The sequence below is a fragment of the Mandrillus leucophaeus genome, unplaced genomic scaffold (assembly GCF_000951045.1).
Source record: "Mandrillus leucophaeus isolate KB7577 unplaced genomic scaffold, Mleu.le_1.0 Scaffold1164, whole genome shotgun sequence".
Classification (NCBI taxonomy): domain Eukaryota; kingdom Metazoa; phylum Chordata; class Mammalia; order Primates; family Cercopithecidae; genus Mandrillus; species Mandrillus leucophaeus.
This window is the reverse complement of record NW_012099921.1, coordinates 308,090-321,093: the sequence shown is the minus strand read 5'-3', so window position 1 is coordinate 321,093 and position 13,004 is coordinate 308,090. Positions and strand designations below refer to the sequence as shown.

Below are 13,004 nucleotides of genomic sequence, written 5' to 3'. Positions count from 1 at the left end.
GCAGGGGTTCCCTGAGCCACAGCTAAGCAAATATACCCACAGACAAGGTCAGATTAGGTAGTGGCTCCTTTGTTCTCAGCCCCAGGAGAAAACCGGGGGAAGTACAAGTCCTACAACCAGACTCCTTGAGCTCTGATGGGCAGAGCTCTGACAAGCAGCCAGCCCAGAGGGAAAAAGTAAAAGACTTAGCTGGTGCCTGCAGGCTGGAGAGGCCCTTCTTAACTTCTTAGTAAAGGTGACACCTGTCCTACTCACAGAGGGAGACACTGATGTGGGGTCAAAGGAGTTGCCTAAAGGGATATAGAAGCCAGCTCGAAGGGGCTGCCACTGACCAAAGATAGGATAACATGAGCATTAAAAAGAATGACTGAATATGTAAATACACTGAATATATAAAAACAATGAGCCACTACAACATAAAACTAATAGAGGAGGTCACCTCAAAAATACTAGGATAGCTACTGTTTGAAAGAACACAAAATAAGTGCTGGAGAGGATATGGAGAAACTGGAACACTTGGGCACTGTTGGTGGGAATATAAAATGGTGCATCTACTGTGGAAAATAGTACAGTGGTATCTCAGAAAATTAAACACAGAAGTACCATATGACCCAGCAGTGCCACTTCTGAGTGTATACCCAAAAGACTTAAAAGCAAGGTCTCAAAGATAGATACTTTTATGCTCATGTTCACAGCAACGTTGTTCACAATAGCTAAGATGTGGAAATAACTCAAGTATTCATCAATGGATGAAAGGAAAAACAAAATGTGTTATATACACACAATGGAATATTATTCAGCCTTAAAACAAGAAGGGAATTTTTTTTTTTTTTTGAGACAGGGTCTCTGTCACCCAGACTAAAGCGCAGTGGCACGATCTTGGCTCACCACAGCCTCCACCTCCCAGGCTCAAGCAATTCTCCTGCCTCAGCCTCCCGAGTTGCTGGGATTACAGGCATGCACCACTACAGCCTGGCTGATTTTTGTTTTTTAGTTTTCCAGTTTTTTTTTGTTTTTTGTTTTGTATTTTTAATAGAGACAGGGTTTTACCATGTTGGCCAGGCTGATCCTGAACTTCTGACCTCAAATGATCCACCCACCTCATCCACCCAGGAAGTGCTGGGCTTACAGGCATGAGCCACTGCGCCCAGCCAAAAAAGAAGGAGATTGTGACATGCTACAACATAGACGAACCTTGAGGACATGCTAAATGGAAAAGCCAGTCACAAAAAGACAAATGCTGTGTGATTCCATTTGTATGAGATCCTAGAACAGTCAAACTCCTAGAGACAGAAAACATAAGGGTGGTTGCCAGGGCTTAGGAGGAGGAAGATAAATGGGGAATTGTTTTTGTGTTTGTTTGTTTCTTTTTTAAAATGAATACAGGGTTTCAGTTTTGCAACATGAAGAGTTCTGGAGACTGGTTGCACAACAATGTAAATATACCTAACATTAACACTACGGAACTGTACACATCAAAATGATTGTGATGGGAAATTTTACGTTATATGTATTTTACCACAATTTTAAAACAATAGAAGAGGGACTCTTAGAACACCAACTGAGATTTTCAGGGTATCAACTCACAACTCTGAGAACTGTTAATTAAAAGAAACAAATTATCCCATTTTCCAACATAAATTATATTTTAGAGTAACCAAAGAGCCCTCATGGAAGCAAAAAAGATACTTTATACAGAACTCTAGCTAATAAATGCGAAAGAAACAAAGAATTAGAAAAATATCCTTTGAAACTCAATAAAATTAGACTCAAACAGTGATTACTGATGGATAATTAGGTAAAAGGTGGGGAGCTTTACATTGAAGGGATCAGAATATTATCACCTAAATTCACTCTCATCAATTCAGCATCATTAAAAGTGAGACAATCAGGCACTTTGTGCCTCCTTAAGTTATGAAACAGGAAGAACACAGCACCCTCCACTCCCACCCTCCATCAAAACTGACCTGAATCTAATCAAGTCTTTACTGCTAACTTCTAGTCTACAGAAAAAAATATGGGACATGGAGGAAAAAATTCCTTGCATGAGGAAGTAATCAGCAAAACTCAAAGTTCTGGAAAACTTAGGAAGCAATCAGTTAAACCCAGAATTGTTCTGGAAAATGTTCAGAACACATGACCCAGTTTCTTCAGCAAGTCAATGGCATGAAAAGAGGGTGTCTACTAGGATGGAGTGGAAAGATGTACTGTTCCAGATTGAGCTATTTATGAAACATAAACAAATGTGATGTGTAGCCCCATGTTCAGATCCTGACTCAAAATAATCCCAACTGTAAAAAGACATTTTTTGACATAATTGGAAAAATCTGAATATGAACATATAGTAGGTAATATTAAGGGATTGTTACTAATTGTGTTGGGTGGAATGACAATATCCATCTGGCTGACATCCTGCCCCACCAACGTAGCTTGGAAAGCAAGAGGAAGGATGAAAGACTCCCTGGGTCACTGCAGAGGGAGGCATGCTCCATTCAAGGGCAGACTCCCAGGAAGAAGATGGAAAGCTCAAACCAATGCTGTTCCCGCAATCCCTGCTGTGGTGTCGAGCGCAACCTATCTGTCCACCCCCTGCCCTGGACACGTGGGCTGAAGCTAGGTACTGTCCTGTGGAAAACTCAAGCCCAGCAGCCATCAAGCCTAGTTTTTAAGCCCATAGCTCAGGGTTCACCCTTTCCCTGAGACTCAGAAGCCAGTGGTAAGAGGTTTTGTGAGGGATTTGGAGCTGGCTGAGAGAGGCCTGATAGCCTTCTGTGCACTCCTTCCCTTCCTGTCGGCTGGTGCTCTTCTCCAGGTCCCACTAGGGCAGAATGACACAGAGAGGATGTAAGATGAGAAATGTGCCATGCCAGCCTGGGATCCTACACCCAGACCTCTGCCTCCTCGAATTTTAGAAGATGCACAAGGAGGCCCGGTGTGATGGCTCATGCCTGTAATCCCACCACTTTGGGGAGCCAAGGCAGGTGGATCACTTGAGGTCAGAAGTTCAAGACCAGCCTGGGCAAACATGGCAAAACTCCATCTCTACTAAAAATACAAAAATTAGCCAGGCATGATGGCGCACACCTGTAGTCCCAGCTACTCGGGAGGCTGAGGCAGGAGAATCACTTGAACCTAGGAGGCAGAGGCTGCAGTGGGCCAAGATCGTACCACTGCACTCCATCCTGGGTGACAAAGCAAGACTCTGTCTCACCCAAAAAAAAAAAAAAAAAAAAAAAAGAAAGAAATAAAAAAGAAGATACGTAAGGACCAGTGTGAAAAACTCCCAGGCCCAGGCATCAGATCTCCACTGCCAAGGGTCCTCATGGCCTCTTGACTCAGATAAAATAAACCTGGCCCAACTCAACCATGCTGGGGCAGCAAGAACACTGAAGCCCCAGGGGAAGAGACCCAGAGTGACCATACCCCATCTGACGCATCAGAAGAAAAACGCAAACTGAAACAGAGCAGGGAAGATGAGAAGCCATAGTGGGATCCTATAGAACCTTCTGGCCCTTTTGGGGGGCTGAGTCCTCCAGAGAAGCCCTACAGGTCCACCAAACTCAACCTCTGACCTCTACCCTAATATTCCCAAGACCAGCCTCATGCATAACAATTTCCTCTTCTTCAAACCCACTCTGCTCTCTCATACTCCTTTGCTCCCTATACTCAGAACACCCTTGCCCCTCCTACTCCTCCAAACTCATCCTTGCAAGCCCAACTTAAATGTCACCTCCACGCAGCATCTTCCTCATGCATAGAGTCACCATGAATTAGTCCCTCTGAAGCACTCTATGCAATCAGGTTTACAACCTTGGTTTAACCCCACTCAGTCGGCCACATATTGTAGCTGTTTGGGTGGTGACCACTGCCCTTGCTAGGCCACTGTGAACTCCTAAAGGTGAGACTCCCTTCTGCAGGCATCCCCTGGTTGGCACAGACCCCAGCCCATGCACAGTGGTGAACACATGCAAAGCTCATCAGCTACCAACACATGCACAGACCCCTGGCTGAACTGAAGCAAAAAGAGCTGTTTTGCTTTCCTCCCACCAGGCCTCTGGAGCATCAGCTTAGGGAAGCACCATGAGGGGTGGGTTTGGCTGTGTCATGAAGAGAACCACCTTCTGGAGGCCTCCTTCTTCAGGGAACCCACTAACACATAACACAGACACAGAAGGCGCCAAAGGGTATTCTCAGTGCAGAAGGCCTTTTTTTTTTTTTTTTAATGAATCTCATCAAGCATAACCAAGAATCAAAACAAACAGATAAACACAGTTGCTTTCCTGGAGTGGTGAGAATGCAGTTGAAAGGAGGCTCCAAAAACCTCTGCCACAGGCCCCACATGTCTGTCCACTCTCCTTCCTTCTACCCCAGCCCTGCCATTGGCCCTACTGCAGTTTCCACAAAAGGACTGCAAAAACAGCTATGTCACTGGACTGCAAAAACAGCTGTGTCACTGCAGGTCAGAACAACTTATTAAAGACACAGTTCTTTGGCTGGGCACAGTGGCTCACACCTATAATCCCCGCACTCTGGGAGGCCAAGGTGGGCAGATCACTTGAGGACAGGAGTTTAAGAACAGCCTAGGCAACATGGTGAAACCCTGTCTCTACCAAAAATATAAACATTAGCTAGGCATGGTGGTGCACGCCTGTAGTCCCAGCTACTTGGGGAGGCTGAGGCACCAGAATCTCTTGAACCCCGGAGGCAGAGGTTGCAGTGAGCTGAGATCCCACCAGTGCACTCCAGCCTGGGCGACAGAGCGAGACTCCGTCTCAAGCGAAAAAAAAAAGACAAAGTTCTTAGAACAGACTGAGGTGCAGGGGCGGTGACTCACCTATCTCTGTCCCCAAGTTCCTTGGTCACATGCTAAGACTGTGCTGACACCTGCCAGAGACCAGAGGGAGATCATGCAGTAAAGACCTATCTCCGGCCTGACACTGGGCCTTGACAGACCCTTTGAGGGAAAGCTAAATGGAAATGGGACATGTCCATAAATACACTTGCTAATTTAGGGTCTCACCTCAGTAATGGGCAGGACACCTTTTCCAACAAACACCAAGCACTAAATATTCAGGCAGACGTCCTCTTCTAAGACTCATAAGATTCCATCACTGCCCCCATATCAATGAGCTTTCCTCTCCATGCCCAGTCATGGAACCTGTGTGAGCCAGGGGCCCGATACCCATAACAGTGAGGGTCTGCTTACCAGCCCCTCTGTCTCCTCTGTTGTCCTCTGGAAATGTGCAGCCAGGACCATGTAGTCCCGCATCTGCTTGTGACATTCAAGACACTTGATTGAGTACCGGATGAGCCTCACAGGGTCTGGGTAGAGTGGCAAGGCTGGAGGAGGAGGACTGGCACTGCCCGAAGTGAGGCCATGTTTGGGAGACGATGAAGGGGCTGGGGCTGCTGGTGCCGTGGAGTTCACAGGGGCCGACACGAACATTTGGTCTGCAGAGATGGGCTTCACCAGCAGCTGGGAACACTGCATGACGAGCCCCTTGCTCTTGTGGTCACGGGCATGCCGGAGCAGGCTGCACTTGTTGAAGAAGAGCAGCGTCTTGGAGCACAGTGTGCACAGTACCTCAATGTGGACGCTCCGCCGGCCATAGTGCTGGCTCAGGCTCTTCTCTAAGGCAAATGCGTCTCCACACTCCAGGCAGCAGTACCCACTGGCCGGCACGTGGATCCTGCTGTCCGCAGGCGGGCTGAGATTTGGCGCGTAGAGGGGCACGGGGTTGGAGCTATGGAGGACCTTGTTGAAGACCTCTACAATCAGTGGAGCAGCCTTTTTCACCTGGTGGACCAGGGGCACCGACATTTGTGTAAGCTGTGGCTGGCTCCGTCTTTGCACTGAGGACTTGGCTGTCACTGATGCAGCAACACTGTGGGGGACAAGGTTCAGGTTGGCCAAGTGCACGGCTTTGGGCAGGAGGTTGGCAGGGGCCAGGGTGGATGCCTGCAGTGCTGTGCTCTGTTGCTTCTTGCCTGTCTGCGAGCCTGGGGCAGCCCCCTTTGGGACCTGGGGCCCAGAACTGCAGCAGGGAGATGAAGAGTCACTGGCCTTTGTCATGCTCTCGTCCCCTTTCCTGGCCCCCTGGGGGCTCCCTGAATTTGTGCCTGCCTCAGGAAAGTGCTCTTCCACAGGCACCTCATCCCCTGGCACCTCGCCTGGGGCCTCAGCAATGGCACTCCCTAGAGGTGACCCAACAGGGGACTTACTTGGATCATCAGGATCTGGCAGGATCCTTGTGACAGTCCGTTTGATTTCCCCTGATGATGTCTTAATGGTTTTGATTCTCACTTTGGGAATTGCTGGTGGGGAGCTGGCAGCCACAGACGGTGAGCCTTTGCTGCTGCTGTCACTGCAGATGCTACGAGGGCTGTCTGATGGCTTGATACTTTTTCTAGTGGCCTCCAGAGGGCTCCGGGGACTCTTTGGTGACTTGGGCATTTTGGGGCTACCTTTAGAACCCTCTTTAGCGGGCCCTGAGAGATCCTTTGTGTGGCCAGGCTGATCCTCCTTAGTGACACTAGCCACTCTTTTGGCCTGCAAGGCCACCAAGGCTGCCACACAAGAGGACAGCTTGGAATGAGCTGGCTTTAGACGCTGCCTAGGGGGTACTGATGAGCAGGTACCAAGCTCCCGGGCAAGCCCCTTGGACTCTCCGACACTGTTGCTAGGATGGCTGTTGAACTCCAAAGCTTCCCCAAAGAACTGAGTGGCATCCGGATCCTTGTGAGGTTCCACTGCGTTCTGCCCACCTCGCTCGTGTTCCTGCTGGCTCCCCAAGGGCAGGGGTTCTGGCTTGGGTTCTTTCTTACAAAAATGATCAAACATATGCAGCTCTGGAACCGGAAACTTAGCCAAAGCCTCCAGGACTGGGCCCCCCGCAGCTCCGCACCCAAGAGCGGGTGGGAAATAACTGTCAGAGTGTTTGGGCTTTATCCCGAATCCGTTATCTTTGATGGGATCCTCAGGTTCTGGGCTGGAGATTGGACTGAACTGGTTGAAGGTGGGTAATGGCTCTGACTTGGGAGGCTCCAGTTTGCCAGGGAAACTCCTGGCACTGTCTCCATTCATAAAAGTAGAATCAAATTTCCCACAGTTGTGGGGATCTGGAGGCAGATCTGAGCCCCGGAATCCATTGTGTAGGAGACTGGGAGTAATGTGGTCCTTCTCTGCTTCAAACGACTCCTGGCGGCTGGTGTTCTTGACAATGACACTCACGGCCGGCACATCAGGGGCTGATCCTGAGTGAGACAAGGACACACTTTCATCCATACATATGCCTGGAGGTTTGAGGGGACTCTCATTCTCCTCACTGGGTGTCTGGATGGCCTCCTTGGCATCAAGGCTGGTGGGGTCTGGGATGTCAAAGGCAGCCAGAAGGTCATCAAAATCTGGGGTTTTCATATCCCCCATGGCTGGATGCTGGCAAGGGCTGTAACAGAAACAGAGAACAGAATCAGTGACCACCAGGGTCCCATTGGACCATCTTCACTACACACCCATCAAAGTAATGCACACACAGCCAGGACACCCACGCAAAACCCCACATACTATGACAGGAAGCCACCCACCTCAGTTTTACCCCAACAGGTTTCTAAAATGCTGGAGAGGTAGGGGCAGAGATGGAAAGAGTAGTGAGATGTAGCGACAAGCCTGCTTGGATGATCTTAAACCTCAGTACCTGGAAATTGATGGCTAGTTACAAAGCCACAAAGAATATGCTCCTACCATACTCCCCCAGCTTCTCAGGGAACCTCATCCCTCCATGATCATGTGCACTAGCAAAAAGCCACTCAGCACTTCCAGCCTTTAGAAAACTACTGATTAATACACAGAACCTGGCTATAACTTCTTCTGCTAATTTACTCTTAGCAATTACTCACTAACTTTATATAACTTTGGGGGGTTTTGCTGCATAAATTCAATCAAATCCAAAATGATTTGCTATTTGTGTTGTCTTATTAATAAACTCTAGAAAATTACATCATCCCTAGGTATTTTTTCTCTGTTCAGCAGACACACTTGATTCCTTTTCACCCTAAAACTGTTACCAGTTGGTAAATGCTCCTCCACTAAACCTGAGGAGCAAGGTGACTTGCAGAGTACCAACAGTTATCAAATTGGTCAGTTGACAATTTGGGGGAAGCCTAAATTCTATTTTGACTTAATATACAAAGAATAAGATAATAATTCTATTTTAACTTCATGCACCTGGTTCCTTCATGATCTGGGGAAGCAGAGCTACAGAACTACTGCAACATGGGAAACACAAGGCCCTAGAGAGACCTTCCATTAGGAAATTCTCATAAAACTCACACTTAAGATGAAACATGAAACTGGCTGGCTCAAACCTGCTGGAGGGAGAAGAAAAACCTCACCATGTCCCTTTAAAACCTGGATCTGCTTCAGCATTCCAGGGCCTTTACTGGCTTACGTGTTTCTTATGTCACACTTATGTTGAAAACCTTTCAGGATGCAGACTGGCACAATTCTTTTAGAAAGCAGTATGGTAGCTTCACAGAACCAGAAAAGCGGCAAACGTTAGGTCCAGGAACCCCACTTCCAGAAATTTATCCTAAGAACAAAAATTCTCAAAAACTATATGCAAAAATGGTATGTTACAGCATTATTTAAAAAGCACAAAAGAGAGTGACACACACAAAAATAATTTAAATGTCTTAAGACCAAAAAAAAAAAAAAAATACTTAATAGGCTGTAATGCAGTCATTAAAAATTCTCATTATGGGCCGGGCGTGGTGGCTCTTGCCTGTAATCTCAGCATTTTGGAAGGCTGAGGCAGGCAGATAGCTTGAGGTCAGGAGTTCAAGACCAGCCTGGCCACCATGGTGAAACCCTGTCTCTACTAAAAATACAAAAATTAGCCAGGTGTGGTGGTGGGCGCCTGAAATCCCAGCTACTCCGGAGGCTGAGGCAGGAGAATCACTTGATCCCAGGAGGCAGAGGTTGCCATGAGTCAAGATTGCACCACTGCACCCCAGCCTGGGCGACAGAGTGAGACTCCATCTCTAAATAAATTAATTAATTAATTAATTTTTAAAAATTCTCATTATGAAATCTATATAGCAACAAGGACAATTACTTATAATGTCAAGTTTAAAAAGACTAATACAAAAATGTTGTCAGACTATAATAATGTAAAATTATGCATGCATTTGAGTAAAGATTTAAAAAAAAAATGAAAATGATTATGTGCAGAGTAGTGGAATTACTATTGGGTTAGTTTTTCAAAACTTTTTTAGGGGGCTGATAGACTGCTTTTATAATTTTTAAAGGGAAAAATAACAACAGTAACAACAAAAACCCACTCAGAACCACAGGGCAGCAGGTGGCATAGCAGAGGTATATCTCTTACCACCCCATGGGATCAACAGGTTTCCAGCTTTGGTTCTTGCCCCTCTCCCAACTCCCAGCAAAACACATCTGCCTGCATAAGAGTTCTCACAGAAAATGAAAATTATACTCCCTCCCATTGGGAAGATATCTAATTATGGTAATAATAAAGTGCAATACCAATTATCTAAACATGGGTTGGCAGAATACACCACTGGAATGAGATATAAAGTTTTGAACAGAACAAATGTTTGTCTCTTGGAGTAGGAGGTGTTGGAACCCATAAACAAGAGGAACATACCCGATGTCACTGAAAGCAGTGGGTACTCAATACCAAGTGACTTACTATGCAGGGTGATCATAACTATAAGGAAACACCTGCATGATATTTGCTTTATAAGCTTCTTTTTTATTTCTTTTTTGTTCTTTCTTTCTTTTAAATGTCTAGGAAAGGCCAGGCACAGTGGCTTACTCCTGTAATCCCAGCACTTTTGGAGGCCGAGGCAAGTGGATCACCTGAGGTCAGGAGTTCGAGACCAGCCTGGCCAACACAGTGAAATCTCGTCTCTACTAAAACTACAAAAATTAGTTGGGACACGCCTGTAGTCCCAGCTACCTGGGAGGCTGAAGCAGGAGAATCACTTGAACCCAGGAGGAGAAGGTTGCAGTGAGTCGAGATCTTGCCACTGCACTCCAGCCTGGGCAACAGACCGAGACTCCATCTCAAAAAAACAAAACAAAACTGTCTACGAAAAAAAAGATTGAGGGGAAAGGGCAGAATAGATTTCCCAGCTCTCATTTAGGAGATGGAGAAAGCATGTGGGAGAAGAGGAGAAGTTGATTGTGTGTATAAGGATTAGCTGGGAGTTTGCTATTATCTAATATGAAGTTGCAGAGGCTTGAAGCAGAGAAAGATTACATCAGAAGTAAAGCTCTCCTCATAGAGAAATCTCAGGGATTGACTGAGAATGGTCAGAAGTAAAGTGAGTATCTTTTGCTGGAAAATCAGAGCTAGTAAATGGTGTGAGAGCTCAATATTAGCAGCAGAAAAAAAACTTTTATAGAGATTTTAGGTCAGGTACAGTAGCTCACACCTGTAATCTTAGCACTTTGGGAGGCCAAGGGAGGAGGATCACTTGAGCCCAGGAGTTTGAGAGTAGCCGGGGAACACAGTGAGACTCTCTCTATTTTTAAGAAGAATAAATGTTTTAAATGCCAAAGCTGAAAGCCTTTAAAAGCCAAAGATCACATCCTGTTTTCTATTTAGCCCCAGTAAGAAAAACCAAAAACAGCAGTAATCAATAACTGTGAATAAGGTACTCTACCGTGCACCTACATGTTTATATTTACTTGAACCTTGCTCTAAAGCATCACATTGTTTTTAAATAGAAATTAATCAAAATGTACCCTGTTATAAAGCAAAAGAAGAAACTGTAAAGAAAAAACCAATAAAAAAGTTCTATTTACCAAAAACCTGCCAGCACAAAGTTAAAAGGCAAACAACAAATCAAAAGGAATATTTGCAACATATAATTATCCTTGATATCTTAACTAAGACATAAAAAGCCCTCATAGAGGGACCTCCTCTTTCGGCTTTGGAGCCCCCTCCATCTGTCTCTGTACAAGGGAGTTTCTTCCTTCTGTCTTCTCCCTTCCTTCTTGCCTATTAAATGCTCCACTCCTTAAAACCACTCCACGTCGTGTCTGTGTCGTTTTCTCTAAACCGGCATGAGGACCAAGAACCCTAGTGTTCCTCCACTCATCAGAGCCGTATCATTTTGGTGCATGGGCCAGGAAAGGAAATTCAATCATCAGACTGCAATCAAACTCCAAATGGTGCTACAAACTGAACCACACATGGACACGCCATCTTCTGAGGACTCTTAGATCAACCCCAGGAGGAGCCCTAGCTGCTGTTCCCCATTTGACGTCCCTTTTCAGCAGGAAGTAGCCAGAAAGAGTCGTCACCCAAAACCCCCTAACAGAGTTAGTGTGGCATCTCCACAGTGGGGGAGTGTTGTAGGAAAAGGGGTCACTGGGAAGTTTTAAAGCATCTCTGGAAAAGTTTCTTGTAAAGCCCGGGCTCTTAGAGCCAGGCCAGCAACCTTTGATATGCAAGTCGGCCATTAGAAACTGGGTCCACCCAAACATGGAGATTCCCGCAGCCTTCTTGCCCTTTCCCTGCAAGTTCCTGGCAACATGGCCACCCCCACATATCCTCACGTGTGTAGAACGTCATGGCATCATGCATTTGTATATTAAAAGACTAGGGTGGGAGGGCCAGCTTTTTCTCTACGTGAATGACATGACTAGTCAAACCAATCCTCTGAGCCCTATGCAAATCAAACACCGCCTCCTCCAGCCTCTGCATATATACCTGACCAGTATCCGTGGCCGGTGGGGACCTCCGTTTTCGGCTTTGGAGCCCCCCCTCCCTTTGTCTCTGTACAGGGGAGCGTCCTCCTTCTGTCTTCTCCCTTCCTTCTTGCCTATCAAACTCTCCGCTCCTTAAAACAAAAACAAAAACAAAAAGCCCTTACAAAGCAATAAATAAAAGATAAGCAACCCATTAGAAAAATGAGTGAGGGTGATGAGCACACAATTAAAAGAGGAAAGACAAATGGACAGACTAGAAAAAATACTCCAGAATGGAGTTAGGTTACAAGAATATTCCAAATGTTAAAAGTATCTCGGCTGTGAGTGGTGGCTCATGCCTGTAATCCCAGCACTTTGGGAAGCCGAGGTGGGCGGATCACGAGGTCAGGATATCAAGACCATCCTGGCTAACACGGTGAAACCCTGTGTCTACTAGAAATACAAAAGAATTAGCTGGGCGTGTGGTGGCAGGTGCCTGTAGTCCCAGCTACTCAGGAGGCTGAGGCAGGAGAATGGCGTGAACCCAGAGGCGGAGGTTGCAGTGAGCCAAGATCGTGCCACTGCACTCCAGTCTGGGCGACAGAGCTAGACTCCGTTTCAAAAAAAAAAAAAATAGTATCTCAACAGATAAAATTATTTTCTCTTTTGTTTATCTTCATTTTAAAATTATTCAAACTATTTGTTTCAAATTGCATTACTTACGTAACTTCATTATTTTTAGCACTTTGGTGGGAGGCCAAGGTGAGATGATGGCTTGAGCCTAGGAGTTCAAGACCAGCCTAGGCAACATAGTGAGACCCCATGTCTCACTGAACAAGCTAGATAGATCCAGACCTGGTGAGCTCACTGAGTGATCTAGAGTGGCCTAGTCAAGAGGCAAGGCAGGATCACTGGTTTGGAGGCTGGGAGTAAATTTCACTCAAAGGTGAGATAATGGAATTTGCAACAATATGAACAGCCCCCTTGGGGGTAAAGAACAACTCCAAGACTGGCAGACTGACGACTATACCATCTCTCAGAATAAGTTTCTACCTAGGGAATATCTGGAAATATTTTTTAAAGATGAACATAAATCCTATTGTTTATTACAGGGTCTACTAGTTTGCCCAGGAAATTTTACCAAACATTTAAGTAAACATATCAACTAGATGTGGGTAAGGAGCATCTTAGTTTTGAAAGGGCCTCAGCATGCCAAATCACCCTGTTGGAATTATTTGAGGGTATAAAAACAATATGATTCAGCTGGGCGCAGTGGCTCACGCCC

At 46.0% G+C, this 13,004-nt stretch overlaps 1 protein-coding gene across 2 annotated transcripts in view; it reads right to left on the bottom strand.

Moving 5' to 3' along the window:
- Positions 1 to 13,004, bottom strand: part of ZNF592 (zinc finger protein 592) — a 60,389-nt gene that overhangs the window by 17,984 nt on the left and 29,401 nt on the right. Inside the window, exons 2-3 of one of the 2 annotated variants that reach the window (XM_011999321.1) lie at positions 11,742 to 11,871; positions 5,207 to 7,445 (exon numbers count right to left, since the gene is read on the bottom strand). In XM_011999321.1, the coding sequence (XP_011854711.1) occupies positions 5,207 to 7,426 (2,220 nt within the window). In that variant the 5' untranslated portion in view covers positions 7,427 to 7,445; positions 11,742 to 11,871. The remainder of the gene's footprint in view (positions 1 to 5,206; positions 7,446 to 11,741; positions 11,872 to 13,004) is intronic. The other variant, XM_011999331.1, reaches the window with a different exon arrangement.